This window comes from Puma concolor, unplaced genomic scaffold (genome assembly GCF_028749965.1).
Source record: "Puma concolor isolate L17-30 unplaced genomic scaffold, mPumCon1.1.hap2 unalloc_scaffold_57, whole genome shotgun sequence".
Lineage (NCBI taxonomy): Eukaryota > Metazoa > Chordata > Mammalia > Carnivora > Felidae > Puma > Puma concolor.
The window spans coordinates 165,875-192,478 of NW_028240266.1; the positions used below are offsets into that span (position 1 = coordinate 165,875).

General features: G+C 48.1%; 2 protein-coding genes and 1 long non-coding RNA gene across 3 annotated transcripts in view; all 3 read left to right on the top strand.

The window, feature by feature from the left end:
* Positions 1-294: 294 nt before the first annotated feature.
* LOC147571128 (uncharacterized) lies at positions 295-22,692 on the top strand. Its single transcript, XM_086696617.1, has 7 exons — positions 295-536; positions 1,549-1,637; positions 6,793-6,961; positions 13,551-13,615; positions 15,398-15,506; positions 16,328-16,460; positions 18,875-22,692. Exons 1-7 carry the CDS (start codon positions 295-297, stop codon positions 19,130-19,132), a joined length of 1,065 nt encoding a protein of 354 aa, XP_086552743.1. The 3' UTR covers positions 19,133-22,692.
* A 1,169-nt stretch (positions 22,693-23,861) lies between these two features.
* LOC147571129 (uncharacterized) lies at positions 23,862-26,061 on the top strand. Its single transcript, XR_015247670.1, has 2 exons — positions 23,862-24,049; positions 25,421-26,061. It is a non-coding gene; the product is annotated as an uncharacterized LOC147571129 (long non-coding RNA).
* Positions 26,062-26,604, top strand: part of LOC147571130 (uncharacterized) — a 43,030-nt gene continuing 42,487 nt past the window's right edge. The window contains 1 exon segment of the mRNA XM_086696618.1: positions 26,062-26,082. Within this exon segment, the coding sequence (XP_086552744.1) occupies positions 26,062-26,082 (21 nt within the window).

The window sequence follows — 26,604 nt, forward strand, 5'->3', positions numbered from 1 at the left end:
CCATAAGCCGGATCCTCAAAGTACTGCCGTTCAAGGGGCTGAGGTGTTGAGGTAAGGCACTGTCTCCTGATATTCAGCTGGATTGATTCCTGAGGACATCCCCTGTAAGCCCACTGCCTCTCTAGCCTAGATTAGTTGAGCAGATTCATTGAGAGATACAAGCAGGTCTTTGTCCCCAAGAAGCTTATGATCTAACCCGGACACTGATTATCCATGGAGAGCCAAGACTTCCACGAGGTGAATGCTAAGGCACAGAGGAAGATAAAGACAAGAGGGTAGAGAGGCTGCTGCAGGATGGGTGGTCAGGAAGTCCGCTGCAGGACGGGCTGGGATCTGAGCCAGCTTGGAAGAGGTGATGGATCGGCCCAAGGAGCCACAGGCCCGCAGATACGAGAGGATGTGAACACACAATGTGTTTGGACCCCCCCACCCCCACCCCACCCCGGCCCAAGTGAGAGCTGTGACTCAAGCCCATGGTCAGGCAAGGAGGCAGAAGCTCTAGGTTTGGGCGCTCGTGATGGATCAGACCAGGAAAGGTGAGTTCCAGGCCAAGGAAGCAGTAGCAGGGAGTCACTGATGGTTCCTGAGCAGGAGACATGCATAAGGAGGCGTTTTAGGCAGGTGGATCTGAAAGCAATATGTCTAGAGAGGCGGGCAGGCTGAGGGGAGAAAAACGGAGGCAAGAAATGGACTCAGAAGGTCCCACGACAGTCACTGTGAAAGTCATTAACACTCAAATCTTGTGCGAAGCCCTTCATTCCCCTTCTCTTGAATCCTCTTTCAATTCAGTAAAAGGACAGGGAGTGTCCCCATCTAACAGATAAAGAAGCTGAAGCTCAGAGGAATGAATTGATTTGTCCAAAGGGTCAAGTTGGAAAATCAAACTCAGGCTGTCTTTATCAAATCCTGAACTCTGCCTACTACCCTTTGCCTCGATGGTCCGGGAAAATGGGAGCCCGAAAGGAAGAGACCGGAGATGACCAAGGAAAGCTCTTGGGGTGGGGGAGGTACGTTCAGAGGGAAGTAAAACCCCGTGGAGCCAAGCATCCCTCAAAAGTTGTCACACTCAAGTACCGACCTGGTACACACCTGCTCCCGCTGGTGCTGAGGTGCCCTGGCCGCTAGCTAGTGAGGCCACCCACTGGGTAACTTTGGGCACATAACCTCTCTGAGCCTCTGTTTTCTCGTCTGTAAATTAACATACCTGCACACAAGGGGCTTGGAAAGAATGAACGAGATCATTGGGGTCCAGACAGCAATCTCTCAGTCGGTCCCTCAAGTCTAAGTTAGGCCAATCGGTTCCTCCACGTGCTGGCACACAGGTCTCCTTGTCCCCCACGATGAACCAGGAGACCACCGCCCTCCCCCTGCAACTTCTCCCAAACCTTATGCCACCTCTGTCTTCCTCCGGCCTCCCCTCCTCCCAAGCATACCCGCACATACACCTTGTTCCGTGGGGGCCCAAAGAGCTGAGGACTCAGAAGGCATTTCTCCAGTCTGGCAGAGGGCCCCCTAGAAACTGTGCTGATCCCCATGGGAATCACTTAGCAAGAGGAAAAGCCAGACCTTTGCCCTGGCTCTGCTCACAGGTGATGGGGTTAATCGGGAATTCTCTTTCCCTTTGCTCAGGGCTGTCGGTGAGGGTCTAGCTCCCTGATGACTTGGGGACACATTAGTCAGTGATAAGTGGGGCTTTCCAGCCCCTTTTATCCTGTTTACAATACATTGGCTCTCCTTGGACAAAACCCTGCTCCCCCCACCTCGCTCCTGGCTGTTATGGCTACATGAGACAATTTGCTGATGGACGGTCCATGAAGGGCAGCTTCCGTGGAGACCCCTCCCCACCTCCTGCAGCCCCCGGGGCAGCATCCCCTCCACCTGGTGGGTCCTGGAAGGAGCCACACATGCTTGGTGGTTTTTTTGTTTTTTGTTTTTTGTTTTAGCTTTGTTGCAGCCCCTGAATTCAGAAATGCCATCCTTTCTGTCTGCTCAGCTTTAATCGAGGGAGTTTGGGAGCAAACCCAGAGGCAATGAGATTATGTTTCTCTGGCTTTGGAGAGTGACTAGGGTTTTGTTGCTGTCCAAAGCAGAAGCCATCAGAGGCATCTTAACTTATCTGTGGCAAGGCCCTTTTTGGGTCAAAAGGCAGGATAGTACTACGTAGCCTGGACCTTGGCTCCCCTGTCCCACCGTCAGCTTGGCCAGGCATGTTCACTTCTCAAAGCTCAGCACACTTGTCTAGAAAACCAGGGTCCTGCCTCTCCCAGGTAGTTAGGAGCACAGAATGAGAACCTGCCGAGAAAGTCCTTAAGGAGGAGGCATTGTGTTCAGCACTCCGCCTCGATTTCAAGTGACAAGCCTTTCAGCAAGAGTGGCTCCTCTGATGCAGACAGCTTATAATCACCTAAAAGTCAACCTCAAATAATTCTGGGCCTCTGAAACGGCAGGCAAAGGTTCCAGCGTAGGTATGACAGCACATCTCTGTGTTTTAAGGATCTCTTGGGCATCATTCAAGAAGATGATGGAAAAGGGGAGGGAGTGGTTGAGGAGTGATAGGGTGTCTCGATGGGCTCTTATAGGCTGGTAGGGGAAGTGAGACATAGTCCCAGCTGACACAGGGGTGTGTGAACATCAGCACAGGTGGGATGGACAGTAGGGGCAAAGGGGGCTCAGGAGGAAACAGGACCAGAAGGTGCACTGGGAGGGAGGGGCAGAGACCAGGGTGGGGGAGCATAGGGAGCACTGACCGTTTGGGAGAAGGGCTAACAGAATTGCTCTATTCAATCTCAATTAGGGGGCCAGAGACACACAACAGATTCATTGGGTTTCAGAGATAAGAATTAAGTTCCATCAAGTTGGACAGATCACTTCCCTGCTTGCCAGGAATGCCCGGGGCCCGCTTCTCCATGCGTCTTATCTTTCGTGTATTTCAAGGTCCAGCTGAAATCTCGTCTCTTCTGGAAAGCCTTCTTTCATCATCCACATTCAAAGAGATCTCTTTCTTCTCTGCATTGTGGCAGAACTTAATTGTCTTCTCTGCGTCGTTGCCTTTTCATAAGCCCTGTACCCTGTCTCTCCATCTAGATGATAGACTTTTTTTTTTTTTTTTTAGATGATAAACTTTTTGAGGTCAGGGGGCTATTGCTGCATAACAAACGACCTCCAAACTCAGTGGCTTAAAATACCACCCATTTTGCTATATCTCTTGATGTCCTGGGACAGGAATTCAGGCATAGGCTCAGCTGGGTGATTCTTCTTTTCCATTCTTCTTCCTGGAGAGGTCACTTGAGGGGTTCAGCTGGTGGATGGACTGGTATAAAGGTTACGAGCTGGCTTCACCTACATGTCTGGGGCCTTGGCTGGAAGAGTTGGCTCAGTTGGGGCATGTTGAGTGAAGCACCTACACATATAGACTTTCCAGAATGATGGCCTTAGGGTAATTGGACTTCTTCCAAGGTGATTTGGGGTTACCAGCATAAGCCTTCCAAAGAGCTGGGTGGAAACTGCAAGGCTTCTTATGACCTGGCCTTGGAAAACCCAGAGTTTCTCTTCTGTCACATTATATTCATTAAACAAGTCACTAAATCCAGCTCAGATTAAAAAGGAAATGGAATTCGACTCCATCGTTTAATGGGAGCAAAAAATATGAAACCACCTTTATTCAACTACACGCTATAGTCCTAAGACCCAGGCAAGTAAAGTCCCTGGCCAAGGACCCAGGCCTCAGTGGGCCCCACACTTTGGAGTGCTATTTTTGAATCTTTCTAAACCCCCCTTCAGTGGAGGCAATCATTCTAGTCTGTTTCTCCTCTTCAGGGTACTCTCCAAACTCCCGTCCCATGCATGGGACTGACCAAGTGCCCTGAAAAGCTTCAGGGCCCATGCCTGTGGGTTGTCCAGGGAAACCTGGTGAGCATATTGCTTCTATCCACCAGCACAGTATTTCTTTTGTGGCATTGCATAAGATCAGGCTGCCTGCGTGGTAGTGACTTGCTGATTTGGGGTGATTCCCATTCACATTGGATACAAGATGAGTTCAGGATTCTGGGGTACTGACAGTCGACCATTGGCGCTTGGAGTTAAGCCACCTGTTTGGGTCTGTGCCATGGCACTTGCCGGCCTGTGTTCTGACCACAAGGCTGCCTCCACTCTACAACACACCAGAATAGTGGGGCTCCCCACCTCCACCTGGTAAGGGTGGTCATCCCACACCCACCACAGGCTTTGCACTGCAGGTCAGGCAGTGCTCCAGAGGTGGCCATGCCTATCTTCTGCTGGAGACCATTACTCTGCCAACTGGCTTTTACAATCAATGTCTTTCCCTTCTTTTGATCACTGTACTGACGCCACGAGCCTCTGGGTCAGTCTTAGGTAGGGCGAGGTGAGGGCCATGCATCCCTTACATGAGTGGGACTTCTCTTTTTGTTTCACCCATGCACCTGTAGCCTAACTACCCTTTGCCCTCTGCCAAATGGTTTCAGTATGTGGAAAGCAGTGTTGCAGTCAACACTGAAAGAGATCATATTCTAGGAAAGCTGTGATTAAGGCCTAACAAATTTCAAGAAAAAAAAAAAAACATAGTTGGAAGATATATTATTGTAAATTTATACTGAGTAATTCTGAACAGTGAATTATTATTCATATTTTCCTGCATACTCTAGGGAAAACGTGCCATTAGTGTCATCATCAATGAAGCACAGTGACAAACTTTGGGTCATTGGAAGTCAGCATTCACGTTCAGTGTGAAGGATGACGCAGCATCACGAGTAATAATGTAACTAGCATTAAATAAATAAATCAAGACTCGGTTCAGGTATCATCTCCTCTTTGAAGCCCTCTTGAATCCCCAAACTAGGCTAAGTGTCACTTCTCTGTCATCACACAGGTCCTAATTACCTCTATCCCACACTAGCTACATAGTATTCTAATTATTTCTGTAGATGGTTCCCTCCTGTGTAGATGTGTATATTAAAGAACTTCTATGGCAAGCTGATGTATGTTTTACTCATCTTTGTGCCCCAGTCCTTGCACTGTGCCTGATATGTAGTATGAACTCAATGAATACCTGTATGGAGAGTCATGGAAAGACACCACCGGACTAAGTCAGGTAGACTCTGGTGAGCCTAGAAAAATAGTTCTAGTAGAACAAAGGAGAGGTTGGAAGGCAAGCTACCCATAGAGATGTTGACAGGGTAGATCTGTTGTCTATGTGGTTTAGTCATAAAAGAAATGAGAAGTTTCAAGTGCAGCAAGATGGGGAGATGGAGTTTTCTTCTCTTTAGAGAAAGGCCATGTCCATATAAACACCTTAGAGACTGAGAAGCAGAGGAGAGGTCTTCTGGACCTCAGTACCCTTATCTGCCTAACCCACCTCACCAGGAAGCTGTGAGGTCCAAAGAAGAGCAAAATATTGGCATAAAAATTCTTTGAGAAAATTTAAAATTTCTATCCAACCTCTAAAGGCTTCTAACTACTTATAGAATTAAAAAAGAAACCTATAAATAAAAATCTAAGCATGACATTTAAGATCCCCCATGATCTGGCTCCAGCTCTCCTTCTAACACTATTACTGCCCCCAAGCCCCCTAAACCCAGCCACAGAAGGTCTATGTTCTTTCCCGCTTTTTTCCTTTTCTCAAGCTATCCCCTCAGCTTCAAATGCCCTTCCCTTCATCTCCATTAGGCCAACAAGATCAACATTTACAGAGTAGTGAGCTTGTGTAAGATACTGTTAAAACTCTATTGATTCTTGAAGGCCCCATTCATAGGCTGTTTAGTCCATGAACCCTTCTTGCTTTTCTCCAGAATATCAACTGTAGTACTTACTCGACCTGAAAATGTTGCTTGAGGGCGTGACTAACCCTCTCAACAGGCTATGAGAGAAGATGAGAGATTTGAGGGTTCTATTACTTGTATTCCTCCTCCAATATCCGTGCCTGGTAATAGCAGGTGCTCATTAATAAATATTAGAATAAGTGGGAAAATGTTAGGGAAAGAACGTACATGGGTGGACGGTCTCTTAGGACACAAGACTGGGTGGGCTCCAGGATACAGGAAAATAAAAGCATCAACTTGTCAAAGGAAGAGGAACATCTCCTCCCTTGGGAGGAACTGTAGATAAGCCTGGAGGGTGGACATGGGTTAGGTCCACGTGGAGAGACCGAAGCGTCCAGATCCTTCAAGTCTTAACTCAAATGCCACCTCCTACATTAAGTCTTTCCTGAATCTCCGACGGGGCTGACCCTAGCTCAGCTGTCTCTTTGGACTTTCTCCCTTGCAGCTGTTTATTTGTACCCCTATCTCACTTCCTTTCCTAGACTGCGACCTCTCTTGAGGGCAAGAGGAACCGGTTTCCCCACAGCACACAAGACACGGTTACCACTCATTCATTGGGAGTTTATTGGAAGGATAAATGGGGGGGGGGGGGGGAGTAGTAACCGGACATATTTGACATAGGAGATGCTTGCGCACAGGAGCCCAGCGGAGCGCAAGCTCCAGACCCACAACTGAGCAGTTTACTGGGAAGCAGAGCGAGAACAGCCCCCCCAAGCCTGCCTCCGCTGGGGAATGGCAGGAGTCCACCAGCTCTCCTGCAGCTTTGCTCTGAGGACCTCACGTCCCTACTTCTCCGACTGCCCTTGTCAACGCCTGACTCGATGCCGAAGCCCGCCCCCCTACCCACAACTATGCTTCCTCGTCCCGGATCTGCGGCAGTGCCTCTGACTACTCTTAGCCTTTTTGTCCGGGCCTCTTCTCCGTCGCCCTCCTCTTCTGTCTCCATCACCACCGGCAGGGCGCGCGCCGGGGCAGCCCTGGCCGGCAGGAGGGGGCGGGTCCTGCGACCGGGAGCCGGCAGCCGGAAGCCGGACGGGGGGGGGGGCCGTGAGGACGTGTTCCAGGGAAGCCAGGGCCGGACCCGGCGGGGCCGGCGACGTGGAGCCGCTGTACCAGCAAACGCACAAGTGAGGGCCGCGTCGGGGCACGGGCGGGGGCGCAGCCAGGCTGGGCGAGGCCGGCTCCCCTGGCTGGGGCCTCGGGCGCCCGCCAGTGTGGAGGCCGAGTCCTTCCGCCGGGGCGCTGCCGGGGGCGGCTCGGAAGTTCTGTCTCTGGCGGGATGCCCAAGTCGGCGGCGGATGGAGGGTCCGGCCTGATGCGTGGGGACGTTGGGCCGGACGGCTCATGGGATCTTCGAGGCCGCGACTACCTGCTAAGTAGACTAGGTGAAGGGAAAGTCACACTTACAGATGATAAATTGTTTGTCCAGCACCTGCCAACTCACTGCTCTGGGTTGGTAGAGATGGTGGGAGTCAGGGCCCCTACACCTAGTTTACTATTCACTTGGAGAGCCCAGGGACGTCCGAAAAAAATCTAAGGTGTGGCAGGATTGGATGGAGTGTAAAGGAACAATACAAACGGAATCTTCTTTAGTTTAGAAAGAGCCATCATTGAGCTAAGGTCGTCAGAATAAGTTTCATTGTAACTCACAGCTCCTAAATGACGTCGGCCCCAACTCTTGATTGACACTAATCTGTTGTTGCTGCTACACTTTTTTCCCTTTTCTTTTGATTTGGTTTATACCAGAGACCATAATGATGAAGTGTTTGGTTTGAGTGCAAATATAAAACCTACTTTGTAACAGTTTTAAAACGGAGCCCTTTAAAATAGGGAGCCCTATTCTCATATAAAAAGTATAAGAAGGGACGGGTCGCCTGTGTGGCTCAGTCGGTTGGACATCTGACTCTTGATCTCAGCTCACGGCTTGATCTCTGGGTGGGGAGTTCAAGCCCTGCGTTAAGCTTCAAGCTGGGCGTGGAGACGACTTTAGAAAAAAAAATTTTATATCTATATATATGATGGAACTTAAATAATCAGACCTGTGAGTCCATTGGAAAAGGAATGAAATAGAATTATTTTTGTGTTACTAAGAAAGGACAGATCTTTTAGTGTGTCTTTCCCCTGAAGTATTGAACCAGTCCTGGGAGTTCTGGTTCTAGACTTCTTTTTCTGATCTATAAAATGTTAGTTTGGAGCTCATAAACTTTGAGGCTCCTTTCAGCTTCATGATACTGGTGATTGAGTGTCTTAAAAGGAAACACACAATCCTGCGAGCGTCAGCAATTAACTTTTGCAGTTGCAGAAATTAATGATTGAGGCTGAATTGACACAACAGTAACTGAGCATCTTAATTTTACTGGAACTTTGAACCCACTTTGTGGTTATCTCTGGCCATGTCCCTGACAGTACGTTGGAATGAAATCAGTACTTGAAAGTTCTGTATCTTGAAAACTCCTTCTTAACTGCCTGAGCAATGAGTGGGGGAGGGAGGGGAGGTGAAAATCAGAATAAACATTTTATGCTTAAGTAATACTGCATTAGGATGAACTTTATAGATGAATAAGTGGCCAGGCTTCTATTTTTGATATTCAAGTGGTTGTAGAGGTGTCTATATTTGTCCCCTGTATAGTCTAGGATCACTCAGTGCCCTGGACCTTATTATCTCTAGAGATTCTTTGCGGTTTTAATTTTTTAAAAAATATTTATTTTTGAGAATTAGAGTGTGAGTGGGGGAGGGGGAGAGAGAGAGAGAGGGAGCTACAGAGTCCGAAGCAGGCTCTAGGCTCCAGGCTGTCAGCACAGAGCCCAAAGCGGGGCTCGAACCCACGAATCGTGGGATCATGACCTGAGCTGAAGCCGGACACTTAGCCGACTAAGCCACCTAGGTCCCTCTATCCCTAGAGCTTCCGATTCAGTAGGTCTGGAGCACAAGAAGCTCTATTTTTAACAAGCTCTCCAAGTGATTTTGGTGAGCAGCTGGGTGTGAAAACTGTTACCTTATCTGAAGACCAGTTTTTCCCTTTTTTTGATTTTGCCTTCTGGTGAGAGGCTAAATGTAGAAGCGGCAAGGTGGGTGAGGTGAAAATGACCAGATGGTTCCCACTACTTTTAAGTAAAGCAAAAACAACCACAAATGTTTGTATGATGCCGTAAAGGTTACACAGCAATTTCATATTGCATTTGGATCTATGAGCCTTTAAATAGTTGTGATTATTGATTCATGTGTGTACCCTGTTTTATCGGAGACTGAGGCACCAAGGAGTTAAATGGCTTGTTCCTGGTTCCTCAGCCAGTCCATAGTGGGACCAGAACTTGCAACCAGTATCTTTTAACTCTAAAACTGTTCCCTGCTCGTAGGGGTCAGAGGCAGCATGGATACAAAATAGGTGTATATGAAAGGATGAGAGTAGTTCCATGGACTTTAAAAAAGCAATTTCATTTCTACAGACTGGATTTGTTTGTTTGTTTGTTTGTTTGTTTGTTTGTTTGTTTTTAGTCAGCAACAGTGACCTTGTTTTCTTACTATTAGGTCTCTCTGCTTGGTGATGTCATTACCTAAGCCCACCACGGACCCCATGTTGGACAGGGCTAAGACTTCTGGTTTCTAGTGTCCACCTGCCCCCCCCTCCCCCGCCCGCCCCAAGTCCTGCCTGTGCATCACCTGTTCCTTACTGGCTTCAAGTGTGTTGTCTGAATTCCCAGGTCGGTTTAAAACAGACTTGCCACATAGTAGTCCCCCCTATGCCATGCCTGCTTGCTTTGTTGTTTTGCATTTGATTTCCTCCCAGGCATGAAATGTAGAGATTGGAATCATTTTCTTGGCCGTATCTCTTCTAGTTCATTCAGAGCATTCGGAGCTTAGGTGGGAGAAGTCAGTATTGTTTCCCTGCAACTTTAAAGTTTGTCCATTTTGGCTTAGAAAACGGTATAAGCCACCTGAAGGGTGTTTATAGGGTGAGTGTTGCCATCATCTCTCACCCTGTCCTCATAGACTTTAAAAATTGGAGGGGACTGGCAAAATCTTCCATTCCAACTCCCTTTAGTCAGGAAGACCCTTTATAAAACCCGAAGCAGTTCATGTACCCTGTGTTTAAACATGCAGGAGCTCTTTTTCTTCTTCCTTTTTTTCTTTTTTTCTTTTTTTTTAAGTTTAGAGAGAGAATGAACACGAGTTGGGGGGGCGCGCAGAGAGAGGGAGAACCCCAAGCAGGCTCCCAGCTGTCAGCGCAGAGCCCTCCCGACACGGGGCTCGAACCCATGAACCATGAGATCATGACCTGAGCCTACCAAGAGTCGACGCTCAACTGACTGAGCCACCCAGGCGCCCCCCTTCTTCCTTTGCTTGAAGAGAGAGAGTTCATAATTATTCTGGGGTTTTTGTGGGGAGGGGCAGGTTGAGCTGAAAGCTACCCTCTTGAATGGGGCTCTTGGTTCTGGCTCTCCCTTCAGGAGCCGCAGTGGAGAATGAGCCCATTCCTCTGCCTGTATGTCAGCTCTAGGTATTTGAAAAGCACCAGCTGCCCCATTTTAATGGAGGGTTTTTTTTCTCTTTTCTTTTTTCTTTTCTTTTCTTTTCTTTTCTTCTCTTCTTTTCTTTTCTTTTCTTTTCTTTTCTTTTCTTTTCTTTTCTTTTCTCAGAGGCTTATTATCACTAGCTCTTTTGACCATTCCTCTTCATGACTTGACTTCTAGACTCTTTCCCGGTCATCCTCTTCATCCATCTTCCATCAGGGGAAGTCTTTATTTTTTTATTTTTTTTTTCAACGTTTATTTATTTTTGGGACAGAGAGACAGAGCATGAACGGGGGAGGGGCAGAGAGAGAGGGAGACACAGAATCGGAAGCAGGCTCCAGGCTCTGGGCCATCATCAGCCCAGAGCCCGACGCGGGGCTCGAACTCACGGACCATGAGATCGTGACCTGGGTGAAGTCGGACGCTTAACCGACTGCGCCACCCAGGCGCCCCCAGGGAAAGTCTTTAATAGGGGCCTTTAACAGACAGCTCCCAGGATGGAATGCCACTTGATATTGTACATTGGGGACTTTTTAAAAAAGTCTTAAGTGGGAATGCTTTTCATCCCTGACAAATTTCATCTTACTATTTTAGCCTAAATGAAAATATTACTATTTGTTTTGTGGTACAACATCCTAACCTAGGCTCATTAGCACAGAGTGATGTGCAAATGTCATCAACGTAAGTTGGTTTGTTAAAAAATCTTGAACAAAACGTAGAGCTGAAGGCAGTCCTGTGGTAGAATGCTGGAAATCTTTGCTAGCATCCCTTGGGTACCATTATTTAGCCTGCCATGAAGCCCTCGTCCTTAAAGTTTAAAGTATTTGTCAATCCATGGGAGAAATGTACTATCTCATTATTTTGACTTTGCATTCTTCTGATTACTAGTCAAGTGGAATAATAGATATAGATATAGATGTAGATATGGATATAGATATAGATACAGATATGTTTGGGTTTTCTTTTCTGTCATTTGCTCTTTGCCCATTTTACAAAAGTGCTTTGACTTTTCCTGTTGATTTGCAGCATTTTTTAATATACTCTAGACATTAGTCCTTTCTTATCTGCCGCGGGTATCTTCCAGTCTCTGCCTGTCTTTTTATTTTTTTAGAGCGTCTTTGGTGTAGACAGGTGTTTTGTTTTAATGTAGTCAAATTGACGAGTCTTGTGGTGTGTGTGGTTTGGGGGACAGTATTGTTTTTTGCCTTGTTTAGGAAATTCTTCTTCAACCTGAAGTCATAGTATGCATTCCTGTATTTTCTCCAGAAAATTTTGAAGCCTTGCCTTTTACATTTGGGCTTTAAACCATCTTGCGTTTCTTTTTGTGTCTGGACTCTATTCTTTGCTCCTGGGTCAGGGTTAGGGTTTGTCTGTCTCCGCACTGCAATGATGTTGTTTTGTTTGGTTTTGTGTTGTTATTATGGCTTTGTCATAAGTCCTCATAGCAGGTGGACCAGGTCATCCCTCTCATACTTGATTCAGAGTTGTCTTGGATACTCTTTGCCCCCTGCCCCCCTCCCTTTTTTCTTCTGTTCCCGTTCCTGTCAACACTGCTAATTTTCACATTTGCTCTATGAAGCTGCCATTGACAACTTACCTCATGGCCTACGTGCAGGCCTTCGGTAAAATCCGAATTGTCTTCCCATCGGCGTCGCCGTGCAGTCCTCTTGCTGTCTCTGTGGTTACCCTGACCCAGATGTTGGTTAACTCAAGCTGTGTTCCTCCATCTACCTCCGTACCTCCACGTGCCCTCATTCTACACTATCAGGACCTATCTTACCGGAGGAGCAGTCTGGTCCCTCCATCTCTAGTGGTGATTTCTAGTTTCCTTTCAGGGCCGTGGGTCTTACCCAGGTGCGCTCAGACTCAGTAGAGCGCTGGCCTTGCTTCTGGTGCCGTGGGTCATGTTTAGAGTCCGCAGGAAAGCCCTGGAAAAGACAAGACAGAGTTGAAACCCAGTTTGGGCTTCTGGCTTGCATTGGTAAATTTGGGTTCACAGAGTGTGGTGCCCATGGTGGAGGCTGGTTGCTGACCTTTCCCTCAAGGGTTGGAGGTGATATAGTTGCTCAGCAGACTGCTTTCCTGTGGCTCTGATGTGAGAGACCGGAAGCACCAGGAGCCTGTTGTTGGGGTAGCATAGGCAGTATTCCAGAACTGATCGCAGACGACTGCTAGGAAGGGCTCTGGGGGTGACCTTGGTCAAGCCCCGAGGAGCCTCCGGAGAGCACGCTAGGGCCCGCCACCTGAGACCACGCTGGCGAGCCAGGGTACGGTGTCGCATTTCCCAATGAGGTGGCACTCGCCTGGGATTGCCAGGGAAAGGCCTTTACCGGACGGGACATCCCCGTCTTTCAGGACCTTCCTCTGATAGTTTTCTCGCACTGATCGCCTCATCCCTTCTCCCCTCCGACCCCTACTCGCTTCCGGGCAGGCCCACCTGCTTGTAATCCACGTGCCTTTTTGCCGATCCTTTTCTTCATCTCTTCCCTCATCAGGTCAAGCTTCTGTCTTCAGAGTGCTCTTTAGAACTCACTTGACGCCACCGGGTTCCGCCAGCTTTTACTCTTATTTTCTTACGTTTCCTTGGCACCACGCCACTGCGCGGAGCCCCTCGGCTTCCTTTTTGTTTACACTTACATGTAGTGATGTTCCCCTAAATCTTCTTGGGACTTGTCATGTCTCTCTGGCCTGTTGTTCCTAATTACATTGTTTCTCAAGGACAAGGATTATATCTTTCTTGCCCTTTGACTCTCCCTAGTACAGACCAGCGCTCAGCACATCGGGTCAAAGAACAGAGAGTGGGATTGGCTGGGTCCGGATTGAGGTTTATCACTTGCTGTGTGACCTTGAACAAGTTACATAACCTTTCTGGGCTTCGGTTGTCTTATTTATAAAACGAAGATGATAATGGTCCTTTCCGCATAGGGTTATTGACTTTGCAGAATGTCTCCGATGTGGCAGGCACTTAGTAAGCGCCGCCTGTTAGTGTTACAAAGTAAGTTAGTGTTCTTATTAATATTCATGGTAAAATATTAGAAACCGGGCCAAAACATGTGGCCTCAAGTGCCACTTAACAAAGTTTACAGTTCAGTGATGCTGTCGATTTAAATCAGTTACACGTTGGCATCAGAAAGTTTGTCTTTCCTGACCGAAGCACTGTCGATGACTCCTGTCTCACTCATTTCCTCTCTCTTCCTTGGATAGGCAGGTCCACGAGATCCAGTCTCACGTGGGACGCCTGGAGACCGCGGACACGCAGTCTCTGCACTGTGAGTAATTAACTATGGAGAGCAGAGTCCTTTCTCCCGATGACACGATGCTAATGGGCTGGGTTTCCTGACCGCCTTGCTGCCTCAGGGGCTTAATGATTCCATGCCGAAGGAGTTCTGTTGTTAGGGGTGGACAGAAAAACCCTCTGGCAAAGCCTCTGACTTCTCTCATTGCGCCCCGTGGAATCCCACAGGCCTTATCCCCCATTACCCCTCAACTCACCCTGACAGGGCCCTGTGGGAATGGACCTCCTCTCCTCTGTCTTAATCTAATTACCGAGCCCTGGGAGGAATGTACTCCGTACAAACTCAGAGATGTTTAACTGGAATTGGTCATTTCTTCTGAGCTGAGAACGGTGGCTTTTTAGGAGGATTATTCAGAAACGAATAGCAACATTAATTAGTGTAGTTCCCACACTGTGGTTTCATTTGAGAAGAGTGCTGCTTTCTGTTTTACAGTTTTCTGTTGGCCAGAAAAGGTCCTTTCTCTGAGCTGGCCACAACAGATGCCACTGGTTGCCCACACGTTGCTGAAGCCACCCGTTCACCTCCCCACCTGGCTGTCCTCATGCCCTTTTCTGTTTGCTCATGCCTCCTTTTCGGAGCATCGAAAGCATCTCTTTTCTGGGTTCTGTGCCCCACCCTGTTCTAATCTAGAGTGCATATGTTAGCTGCTGCAGGTTGGCCTAGGAGGGTCACATTGCTTCTTTACTGTCGTGTCTTTATTGGGCAAGAAGCAATCTGGGTACCTTTTTTTTTGGTTAATGTTTGTTTGTTTGTTTGTTTGTTTGTTTGTTTGTTTATTTATTTATTTATTTGAGAGAGAGAGAGAGCACACAAGCAGGGGAGGGGCAGAGAGAGAGGGGGAGAGAGAGAGAGAGAGAGAATCCCAAACAGGCTCTGAGCTGTCAGAGACCCTGGTGTGGGGCTCGATCCCACGAACCGTGAGACCGCAACCTGTGCTGCAATCAGCAGTCGGGCACAGTCGGATGCTTAACCGACTGAGCCACCCAGACGCCCCCCTGGGTGCCCTTTTTGTACGCGGTTTAGTTCCTATCCATCTGCTTTGTTTGCCTTCCCAGCAGTCTCACTGTCACATGATTAGAAATGGAAAAGAGGCCATGTTGACTGTTTATCAAGAGGGATAAGGAAAATGACTGTATTTATCATATCTTTACCTCTGTGGATTCTTTCCTGGGCCTTTCCTAGTGATATTCAGTCTATTTTGGGGATTCCAGCATCAGCCTGCCCGTCCTTATGGAAAGCCTCAAGGGAGCTCTTCCCTGTGTTTCACACACTAATCTTCCCCTTTGTGCTTTTTTTTCTTTTAACCTCATTACTGTAGGGAATTCAATTGGCAGCCTTCTTACTAGATATTTCTAACTCGTATCTGAGAATAATCTCAAAGGAAAAGAGACCTCATTCTGTTTCAGAAGATACTGCATTTTGCTTAAAATATTTTATTTGGACAACCCAAATATTCATTGTATTTTCTAAAGGCAGGAAATATATTTCTACAGACTTATCTGTAGCTTTTTAAACAATTGGCATTGCTATGACATTAACAGCTACATGTATATATGCGTGTGTGTGTTTAGAGCGACATTTACAGAATCCGTATCACTTGAATTTTTTTCCATTATTCAGTACGATATGCGTTTTTCTCCTTTTCGAATGGGTTTCTTTGAATTTATTGGATATGGAAAAAGACATGTTTATTGTATCATTCTAATTTAAGCTGTCTCTTTTCCAGCAATTACTCTTTTTTTCTCTTTTGTGCAGTAGTAGAAAACGAAATCCAAGCAAGCATTGACCAGATATTCAGCCATCTAGAACGTCTGGAGATTCTGTCCAGCAAGGAGCCCCCGAACAAAAGACAGAATGCCAAACTGTGAGTGTTGTGACGCCTCTTGTCCAGGGGAGGCTGTCAGATATTCTGAAAATCCATTTACACATTGAAAAACTGAGACTCTGTGAAGATGGAGTCCCTCTAAAGGGCACGGTTTCGTTTCAATGATATTTCCTGAAAATAAAAAGCCTGTGAGGTTAGGGGCTCAGAAGCCTGTGTCTCCTTACATTGGGTCATTTTGAAATTTTGCCTCCAATACCGTTTTTCTGGCCAGACCCGTGGCCTTACTTGAAGCCTCCAGCAGCCAGGGAGGTGTGCACTGCCCTCTGGTTCCTGCTGCATTCTTGGATTGAGATGAAATCTTGCCCTTAATCACTTCAGTCAGCCGATTTATAATGAAATAACTGATCTAACATTTGATACTCCGCCATGAAATTCAAATGAAAACCCTCACCACCTCCAGCCCAGCCCCTGCTCCCAAAAGTTCTTATGAAACTTTGTTGTTGCTTTACTCGAAAGGTGCCCTTGGGCTCCTTCTTGAAAAGCGATATAATCCGTGGCAGGTCAGGGAGAGGTCGTTGAGCCTGCTTCCTGTCACCTGTTCCCTGTCATGCATCCAGAATCAGAGACCAGCAGATGCTTAAGTAAAGCTGTTGGGATCTCTTGTGCTACAACCGTACTTTAACCACAGGCCGCTTCTTTGTTTTCAACATCAGTGATCAAAATCAGATCATTTTGGTGGGGACAGCATGCAGTGGTGTAGGGAGAAGTAAGGAAGCATCTTTCTTGAATACGAAGGCTGGCCGCTCAGAATGTGCGGCCCTGGGTTTCTGGAATGTAATCTCTGTCTCCATCAATTCCAGTCGTGTTGACCAGTTAAAGTGTGATGTCCAGCACCTGCAGACTTCTCTCAGAAACTTCCAGCATCGGCGATACGCCAGGGAGCAGCAGGAGAGACAGCGAGAGGAACTTCTGTCTCGAACCTTCACCACTAACGTAAGCCAGGCTCCTGGTTGGGGGGCGGGAGGGGGTGGGGGGGCAGTGTCTACAGGCACTCGGCAGCTCGTCGCCACTGAAACTCGGGTCCTGGAGCTTCATCTTTGTAGGGGGTGTCCGCAGCCGATGGACTGGAAGTAACAGTGGGCTTTGTGCCTTGCCACAGACACTAGACCTAGACAGGGAACCTCCTTCTCTAACACGAAAACCCGAAGTGGAAGCAGTTAAAGTGAAGGAGTGGGCAGGGGTGAAAATGACCTGGGTTTGACTGAGAGGTGGAAGTTCCCATGGTGGAAACGGTTTCTGATCAGGTAGAGACAGATGATGAGAACGGAAACCATTTGTCACGAGGGGCAGCATTTCAAAGCTGCCTGCAGGCACTTGCCACCGTGCTGTGTATGTGTGTGGTTCCCGTGTCAGATGCCTTAAAATGTTTTTGCCCCAAATCTGAGCAGCAATTTGGAGGAATTTGTTAACAGGTCTTTTGTTTTGGATGGATTGCTTGACTTGAGCCTGTTCGAAAGTGGCCTGGTTGGTGTGCATGTTTGGTTTTTGGGAGACCCTTGCCCCTGCCCCTCGGTCTTAATAGGATCCATTCCTGCACATGGCTGTTGATGGCTAGAGGACACACTGGCCTTTTTCAGGTCCCTTATAATGTATTTCCACCAAGTGAGGTGGGTTTTGGGTTGTTTTGTTTTAACAGAGAGGTTCATTTTCTAAAGAGGTCTTAGCTCTCTAAGCCTGCCCTCAGAATTCAAATCAGCCCACGTTTCACAGATGCTTAAGTCTCTCTGCTGTGTCCACACTTGCGGCAAATTTCCCCGAGTGTTTCAGAATGTGCCTGTGTAGTTTCTGCTTCTCTAGAGTAAGCAGTCAAGTAACACTGATTAACAATTCAGAAGTGTGATGAGGACGTGTTGGAGGCATAGTGGTAGGCGCAGCTGTCTGTCTTCCTTCCTTCCTTCCTTCCTTCCTTCCTTCCTTCCTTCCTTCCTTCCTTCCTTTCGGTAGTTTCAAGTTTTCATAGCTGCCTTTCAAAAGTGTAATGAACTCTACAACATGCCAAAAGGTGTGTGGGCTTTTGATCACTATGGCATTGGGTACTCAGACCTCTTTTAGGTCAGGGATGGTCGCTCAGAATTCTTTTGTTTGCATATCAGCTCGGTGCGGTGCTCTGCACGCAGTGCCCCTTAATCAAAGTTGACTTTGCCAAATGAACTTCTTGCCGGTCACTCTGTGAGCTGGAACTATGGTATGTTTTTCTGAGTGATAATGCCCAATTAGGTCTACCCTTTCAGGCGGAAGGGTAAGAACGATTTGTATACAGAAGGCACTCAATAAACGCTTGTCGAATGAAGAGAAGCCTCTCTTTGATTCGTTCAAACACTGGAGTCTTGTGACCCACTGAGCATTAGCTGTATGCAGAACATTGTTGAAGATGCTTGTGAAAGTAAAGCTTGTGAAAAAGTGAAAAGCTGTGGTCCCCGCCTGCTTCTCGAAACGCTCCCGTGTTAGCAGGGGCACTGAGAGCAGGTGCATGAAAAGTGATTCTGAACGTATGCAGCAAGGAAGAGGTGGTTGAACCTCTTCGTGGTGATTGAAAGAGGGGAGAATGACCGGGCATGGCAGAAGAATGTGCGATTGTCGGGAGGCGGGAAAGAAGGGAACTATGGCCAGTCCTGACTGCCTTCTGTATCCAGTCCGCTTCTGGTGTAAACTTAGAGCCCTGAGGCCAGTCTCAGTGTTTCTTCCCACAGGATGGTTAAGAGGGCCGGCTCTGCACTCAGTAGTGAGATACAGGCCCCGCTGGACTGAACAGCTCTGTGTGATCTTAGACCTCTCTGAGCTTCAGTTTCTTCACCTCTAAAATGGGGATAGTACAGTAACTGTGTTATAACGTTAGGATAAGGATTAAGTGAGCTTAGGGTAATGGGCATCAGGGTGGAAAGTACTTGATCGGTGTCAGTTTTTTTCTTCCTTCATTTCTTTACAGCCCTTTCTGGACCGCTGAGGAGAATTGTCCCATCCCGACTACCCATTAGGCCTTCGTCTCCTTTGTCCTTAGTCAGACTCCGTCTAAGTGCAGCGACAGCTGTAGATAAAACAGCTGCAGAACAAAAGCAAACCTGTAATACTGTGTTAAGGGAAAGCCAAGGAAAGGAACATTTGGAACAAGCTAAGTTAATAGGGGAGTAGTCAGAGAAAGCCTTCAGGAGAAGCCCAGCAAGACCTTGCAGGACTGATGTTCCTTCTTAAGTGGTGGTCATGGTGGAGAGGCAGGAATTCACAGGCCGTGTGCATCTGGCTGTCTCTCTGGCTTGGCCTTGGCCGACAGGCGGAGCAGTCAGACCCGCTGGGACCCCAGGAGCTGACCAGGCGGCAGAGCTAATCCTGTGCCTGCGTCTCTTTCACAGGACTCCGACACGACCATCCCAATGGATAGCTCGCTGCATTTCAACTCCTCCCTCCAGAAAATTCACCATGGCATGGACGACCTCACCGGAGGCGGGCACAGTATGCTGGACGGACTGAGGGCCCAGAGACTGACCTTGAAGGTGGGGGCTTTTCTGGGGGACAGGGAGGAGGCCCTTCGTTCTGGCCTCATCCACCAGTTGGGTACCCGCGTTGACGTCTTGGTTACGTATCCTCGCGTTTTGTTACTTTGGTGGTGAGACAGAGCCCTGAGTCTGGGGTCCTTTCTTTTGGAGCTGAAGTATGAGGAGTCCACAAGTGACCACCTTCCCTTCGCCCGCAGCTGCTACTTGTGCTTGCGACGAACCATAATTTGGCATCACTTGGTATCTGGGTCTTTTTCCGTTTACTGAACTTACCATGAAAGTGGCTGCTACGATAGGCACCACTGAGACCAAGAAATCCCACAACTGCCGAAATTACAGAATGCACGATTCTGAGAAGGCACACGTGGCCACACGTGGCCCCTCGCCCTCACGTGGTTTCCCGGAGAGCCCCTCCTGCCGACCACCTGATAGCCGAGACCTTTTGTGCTCTTTAAAAAAATTTTTTTTTTTCAACGTTTATTTATTTTTGGGACAGAGAGAGACAGAGCATGAACGGGGGAGGGGCAGAGAGAGAGGGAGACACAGAATCGGAAACAGGCTCCAGGCTCCGAGCCATCAGCCCAGAGCCTGACGCGGGGCTCGAACTCACGGACCGCGAGATCGTGACCTGGCTGAAGTCGGACGCTTAACCGACTGCGCCACCCAGGCGCCCCTACACCTCCTGGTTTCTAACGGTCTGGACTTAGGACAGGGCATGGCTGGGATGGGTCACCTCTGCTCCATGATGCTAGAGCCTCAGCCGGAAGATTCCACGGCCGGGGAGGAGAATCATCTGGAGATTCACTCCCATGTCTGGTGCTTGATGTCCGCTGCGCTCCTTAGCTGGGGCTGTCCACTGGAACGTCTACACAAGGCTTCCTCGCAGCCTCATGTTCCAAGAGTGAGTGGCCCGAGAGAGAGAGCCAGGTGGGAGCTGCATCCTTTCTGTGGCCAAGCCTTGGAAGTCACAGGACATCTTTCTGCAGTCTCAAGCCTCCCCCCCACTCCCCCACAGTGTGTCATCCATCAGCCACAGTGTGACGAAAGAGCAGGTGGGGTGGGATAAACCCATGGGTGTGGCCATCTGAGGGAAGCACAGTCGGCCACACTCCCCTTGAACAACGCGCCCATCTAGCTCACAACAGTAAAATACTCAAACTCTGTCGCCATAGGTACCAGGTAGCATCTACTCGCTGGGGGAAGCAATGGCACCGAATCCCTGGATGAGTCAGATTTGACCAGGTGCAGCTTGGGAGGAAGGTCTCCGAGGGAACAGTGTGAGCAAAGGGGTGTGCCCTAGTGGGGGCAGGGCTCGGGCTTGGGCTTGAAGGCCAGGTACGGGGTATCTGAAAGCAGGTTCATTACTCTCTGCCCTGCTCCGTTCCCCACCCCTCTGCACAGGAGAACGTCCCTCTGTGTGCTCAGACGCCCCTGAGCTCGGGGGCAGGATGGCCCTGAGCAGCAGAGGCTGGCAGGATGGGGGCCGCCCCGGCATCTTGCCTGTCTCAGACCCTGTGCGGCAGCCTGGGAAAGTCCTGGGCTTGTCTCTGGGCGCGGGGGTGGGGACGGGGGACGGGTACCCTGTGCCACGGCAGGTCAGTTCAGTGGGCTGACACTTGGGGCTGAGATGAAAACGTCGGGTTCCAAAGCCCAGAACAGAGGGAAAGTGGAGCTGGAAGGGGTCCCTAGGGACCACCACGGCTGACCTCAGGGAAAGTGACTTGCCAGGGATCATTCAGCCAGTCGGTAATGGTCGGTCTGGAATCAGAGTGGAGGTCACCTACTCCCGGGCCAGTGTCCCGCCATTCCTGCTGCCTGTGGGCCACCTCCCCGGGCCATCTTGGCCTGGTGCTAGTTTGTGGCCCTCAGCCCAACTACAATCCCCTGGCCTGGCACTGTCCCATATTCTCGCCAGGCACAGCTAACTGGGGTGGCAGGAGCCATACCAAAGGCTTTTCGGATTTGAGGGCCTCTCCCGAGCCCCTCAGATACTGACGTGAACTGGCACACACATTGCCGGCTTGTGATGTCCCGTAGGGGACGCAGACGGCGGTGGACAGAGCCCATGACCACGGCTGGAATGGTGGGTTCCAGAGCGAAGCCTGGCGGTGGGTGTCATTCTCCCCGTTACCCACTGAACTATATCTCATCCATCCAGAGTCAGTTTCTATGGCAACAGCAGAGTCCTTACCCATCATTTTCATCTGTAAAGATCCACCCCAGCTGCCTGAGGCCGGGCTCCTTGCCCAGCTGCACACCGGGCCCAGCTCCGCATCCCAGGTGTAATGGTGAATCGGCAGCCTGCCAGCCGGGACCTCCTGGGAGGTGCCTGGTAACCGGCATAGCCCTTGAAAATGACCGCATAATCACTTCTTAACCGGGTTAGGAACTTGCTTCCAGTGGCCCCCTCTTGCTTCTGCGTCAGTCACCTCCCTCTTCTCCTCTGGAGCTTACCATCGAAGACCTCCATTCCCTTCTGCCCAGCCTCCAGAGCAAGATAATGCTAATCGAGGCTGCTCCGAAGCCAGCCGCTAACCTGCTAACCCCGGGGAGAGGGGAGCCTCCAGTCTTTGCCCCCCGGGTACGCTCAGGGATGAAACCCCGCCTCCGTGGCCCCAGGGCCAGAGAGCACTCTGTGTGTGGTCCACGCACCCCACCCGCCAGCCCTGTTGTCAGCCTTGGCGGGGGCGCTTCCCCCTCTAACCACCACCACCTTGACAACCCAGTTCCAAGCCCACGCCCGCCAGGAAGTCTTCCTTTCTACACCGCTTTCCTCTGCATCCTCTCTGCATGCCTGTATTTGGTTTCTGCAACATAGCTCGGGGCGCCTGGGTGGTTCAGTCCGTTGAGCGTCCGACTTCGGCTCAGGTCATGATCTCACGGTCTGTGAGTTCGAGCCCCGCGTGGGGCTCTGTGCCGGCCGCTCAGAGCCTGGAGCCTGTTTCGGATTCTGTGTCTCCCTCTCTCTCTGCCCCTCCCCTGCTCATGCTCGCTCGCTCGCTCTCTCTCTCTCTCTCTCTCTCTCTCTCTGTCAAAAATAAATAAACATAAAAAAAAAATAAAATCCTAACAGCTTCAGGATCTTTCTGACCTTGAAGAAAGGGCAAATGAAGATACTGTGCCACCACTTCAGAAGCAGAGCCTGAAATTCTTCTGTGCTTTAGAGGTGGTGTTGCCATCCTATGAGTGCCGGAGTCCCGGAGCTGGCATGGCCGAGGAGCCTTTGGATAACCTGGAGGAAGGCCCGTTTACGGTGGGGGTGGGGGTGGAGGGGAGGCAGAATCCCTCTTTCTCTCTAAAAACTCATCTTTTCAGATTCATCATCCAGCCCTCCCCCTTGCTAAGCTCCTAAAGCCCTAGGCAGAGTTTTTCTGGCCTACGGTACAGGCTTTTATCTCAGGCAATACCTGAAAGAACCTTTAACTTTAAAATTCTAAAGCTGACTTTCTGCCAAGAAGTTTAGGAGGAGGGAAGTAATGTTTTTCCCATTTTTGGTTAAGAATTCGCCTTGTGCTAAAATAGTCCTTCAAATACATATCTCTTGCAGCCTGCAGTGATCCCAGCAAAGTGATCATCTAAAGACTTAAATAAACTCTTGTGTGAATGTTGAGTCCTTTGCCTCCTATCAAAGGGCTGGAGTGTAAAGAGTCAAATACAGATGCCTAGAAAAGGTATTCCCATTGGTACTGTGTTTTCTCCCAGTGCCTACAGCACTTAGGCTTAGGGTTTTCCGGGAGGGGCAGGGCTGTTAGCAAGGCTAAGGGAGTAAGGCTCCCTTGGGTGATGCCCAGGAAGAGACCAGGCGGTCATGTGCACTACCACCGAACCTTTCTCCCCATGTGACTCCAGCCCTTGATGCACAGGAGAGTAGGGTCTGCAGTAGGGTCTGAAACTAGAGTTTCCGCCTGTCCATTTGAAATCTACGAGCGATGTGAGATCTGTGCCACTTTCTTGGCTTGAGTCTCCCTTTTGGTACTTCCAAAACTTCTGGAGTAGATCAGGGCAGTCAAAATGTGCCCTGCCAGGATATACCTACAGCAGAGTCATTCAGCCTTGTGTTGTGCCTGCCCTTACTTGCTAAGATAATGAACGACGAATCATGGATGTATTTTCACCTTTACACATATAACCCCCAAATCAGTTATCATTCAGATAGGCATGTTAAATCCATTTGTTTTGGTTGGATGCAGGGCCATTATCATTTCTTATGAAAAGGCGGACAGTCCAGAAGCTTGCTATTCAGAAGGCTGTGTCAGATGCATTCCAGAAACTGTTGATTGTGATTTTAGGTAAGACTTACTTGATTGTCCTTGCAGTATATCAGTTTCAACGAGCAAATAAACTCATTTTGAAAAGTTAATTGGATGAAAACACTTCATATTCTTTTATTCACCAAATGCTTTCAAAGCAGTAGTCTCAAACTTGTTCTTTGTGGCATTTGTGAGAAAAATGACCACAAATATTTTTGTCCCCAGTATATAGATATACAGTGATTTACCTCTGTCCACACAGAAAGTGTTTGACCCAGTCTTCTTTCTTGATTGTTTGCTCATAACACAGAATGCTATTGTGAGTATAAGCTTTGGGGGCACGTGTGTGGCTCAATCAGTTAAGCGTCCAATTGTTGATTTCAGCTCAGGTCGTGATCTCACGATTTGTGAGATTGAGCCCCATGTTGGGCTCTGTGCTGACAGCGTGGAGCTTGCTTGGGATTCTTTCCCTACCTCTCTCTCTGCCTCTCCCTGACTCTCACATGCCATGTGCTCTCTCTCTCAAAACAAAAAAAAACAAAAAAAACAAAACAAAAAAAAAACCTTTGAAGCTATGGACGTCTGGTGTTGAATCTTAGCTCTGTCTCCTAGATTTCTTATGCAATTTTAGGTTTTATAGTCAGATTTGAAGTATTTAATCTCTCTACGCTGCAATTTCTCTATCTGCCAAGTAAAGGTAGTAATTCAACTTACCTCATGGGGGATGAATTGTAAGAGCAAATGAGATGATGGAAAAGTTTAAAACTATCCCTGAAACATGGTAAGCAGAGAAAATATGTTAACTTGTTATCATCGTCTTCCTGTTGGAGAATTTATTAGATTATGTTTTTGGAATCCATTCAGCTTCAGTTTTTGTTTTTGGCACTGACCTATTGGGTGAATATGATTCTTATATTAGGGTCAGCTATATTTTTGTGAACCTTGAAAGTGGTCAGGCTATTGAATAGCATCGATTGTGTTCTCTATTGCGTTCTACAATGGTGTGAATGTTACAGGCTGTGCTCCAAGGGAACTTTATAATTAGTAATGAGTCCCCAGACAATCGCCCCCCCCCCCCACCCCGCCCTCGCCGCTTCACAGTCTTGCAGGCTTAGAGACTAAGAAAGCCTAGCTAAGTTTCAGAGGCCTTATTTGCCCATAAGAGTTGACCCTGGATTGGTCTCAGGCTTCCAGCCTGGACAGCTCTTGCAGTGAAAGTTGACTTCCCTGGTCATCAGGTAGAATCTCCATTAGCTGTCAATTCTGAGTAACAACCTTTAAGAACCAAACTAAACCTTTGGGTTGCTGACCTCTCCCTAACATGCTCTGGTATCCCTTGTACACGATCAAAATGTTGTAGCTGTACTTTGCCTTAAGGGGAATTGTATTGTCTATAAGGGACATGGGCCAGTTTCTGCCAATAAACTGTCCAAGCGCATTCTCTCCCTCCCCCTCCCCCTCCCCCTCCCCCTCTCCCTCTCTCCAAAGCATTGTTCATTGTATCTGGTGGGATTTTGTTTCCGGGGAGTAGACACTGGCCTTGTTTCTAATATGAAGTATCAGCTATAGTCCATGGTCTCTATTCCAGAACTCACACTGACCTCTACCTAATGCCTTACTGTCTAGTCATCTGATTTTGAACATTGTTGTTTCCATAGTTTTAACTTCCTGTGTCATTATTCCTTAGTTCCTATCTCTTAAGATGATAGCGTTTTTGAACCACACAGTCGTTAACTTCATATGTATTTTTTCACACATAGGTATGATTAAAAACTGAAGTGTGAGATGAGAAAACTTCTAGGAAAATGCTTTTATTTTCTGCTTTTATAAATAAAAAGAATGTCTAGTTATTGGGTGCTATCATTGGATACAGCTAGTTTTAGAACAAGGAAAATTCTGAATTGATCTTGTTAACTTTATTGATTTTTTAAATGTTTATTTTTGAGAGAGTAAGCAGGGGAGAGGCAGAGAGAGGGGGACAGAGGATCTGAAGTGTGCTCTGGTGCTTACAGCAGAGACCCCGGTATGGGGCTTGAACTCATGAAGCATGGGATCATGACCTAAGCTGAAGTCAGACGCTTAACTGACTGAGCCATCCAGGCGCCCTCTTTTTTTTTTTTTTTTTTTCCAATCCTTATTCACTTTATTTCAGAAAGTGGTAAAATAGCTGTGGAATACAGACCCTGTGAAGAGATCACAGATGCCAGTACTGAAGACGAGCTACAGGATTTAATTCAAGTATGTGGAGATTAAAGTTCAGGGGTGACATAGCCACTGTAGCCATAATGTAAAGCAACCAGCAGAATTTGGAAGACTTTGGCATTAGCTCTATCATCCTTTGGGAAATGTGAAACTCAGAAACTGCTTTTGACTGCAGGGGATTTCTGGGGCTTTTCCTCAAGTCCTGACCCTTGGCTCTGACCCCTTATTTGAAGTTTGGAGAGCAAATTTCATCAGAGCACTCCCACAGTTGTGGACATAGGAGAGGACACAAGCCTTTTAGAGCTCCCCTCAAACAGAATCTCAAGGATTTGGGAACAGAGTAACTATGGCCTTAAATGTGATTATACTACAGCGTTTGAAACCATTATGCCATTCAAATAGGATGTGTCACCCAGATGTAGGCATCTCATATATATCTTGCATGAATATCTTGCTGAAGAACTTTTCTGTAAATCACTCACATGGATGCCCTGAATTAGGGATTAAGTTGCCAAAATAATTTCTAAAAGAAAATACTAATGTGCCACATACAGAATGTTAAAAAAAAAAAAAAAAAAAAAAAAAGCAAAAATGTGTTTCATGTCATTGAGAGCTTAATTTGGGGCTAGATTTGTGAATTTTTTTTTTTTTAGATTTTTTTTTTAATGTTTATTTATTTTTGAGAGTGAGAAAGAGCGTGAGCTGGGGAGGGGCAGAGAGAGAGGGAGACGCAGAATCTGAAGCAGGCTCCAGGCTCGGAGCTGTCAGCACAGAGCCCGATGCGGGGCTCCAACCCATGAACCACGAGATTATGACCCTCTCTGCCACTCCTCCACTCGCACTCTATGTCTCTGTCTCTTGCTCTCTCCAAAATAAACATTTAAAAAAAATTTTTTAAAACAACAATAAGCATTTATTCCTCAAAAAACATCTTTTTTAATGTTTATTTTGAAGAGAGAACAAGAGAGAGAGAGTACAAGCAGGGGAGGGGCAGAGAGGGAGACATAGGATCTGAAGCAGGCTCCAGGCTCTGAGCTGTCAGCACAGAGCCCAATGCGGGGCCGAAGCCATGAATGGTGAGACCATGACCTGAGCCAAAGTCAGACGCTCAACCAACTGAGCCACCCAGGCGCC

Excerpts from the sequence above, each read along its gene's own strand:
- LOC147571128 (XM_086696617.1), top strand. The coding sequence starts at position 295 with ATGGGTGGTCAGGAAGTCCGCTGCAGGACGGGCTGGGATCTGAGCCAG. Across the intron at positions 6,962-13,550 it reads CTGTACCAGCAAACGCACAA|GCAGGTCCACGAGATCCAGT; the intron begins GTGAGGGCCGCG and ends TTCCTTGGATAG. Across the intron at positions 13,616-15,397 it reads GGACACGCAGTCTCTGCACT|TAGTAGAAAACGAAATCCAA; the intron begins GTGAGTAATTAA and ends TCTTTTGTGCAG.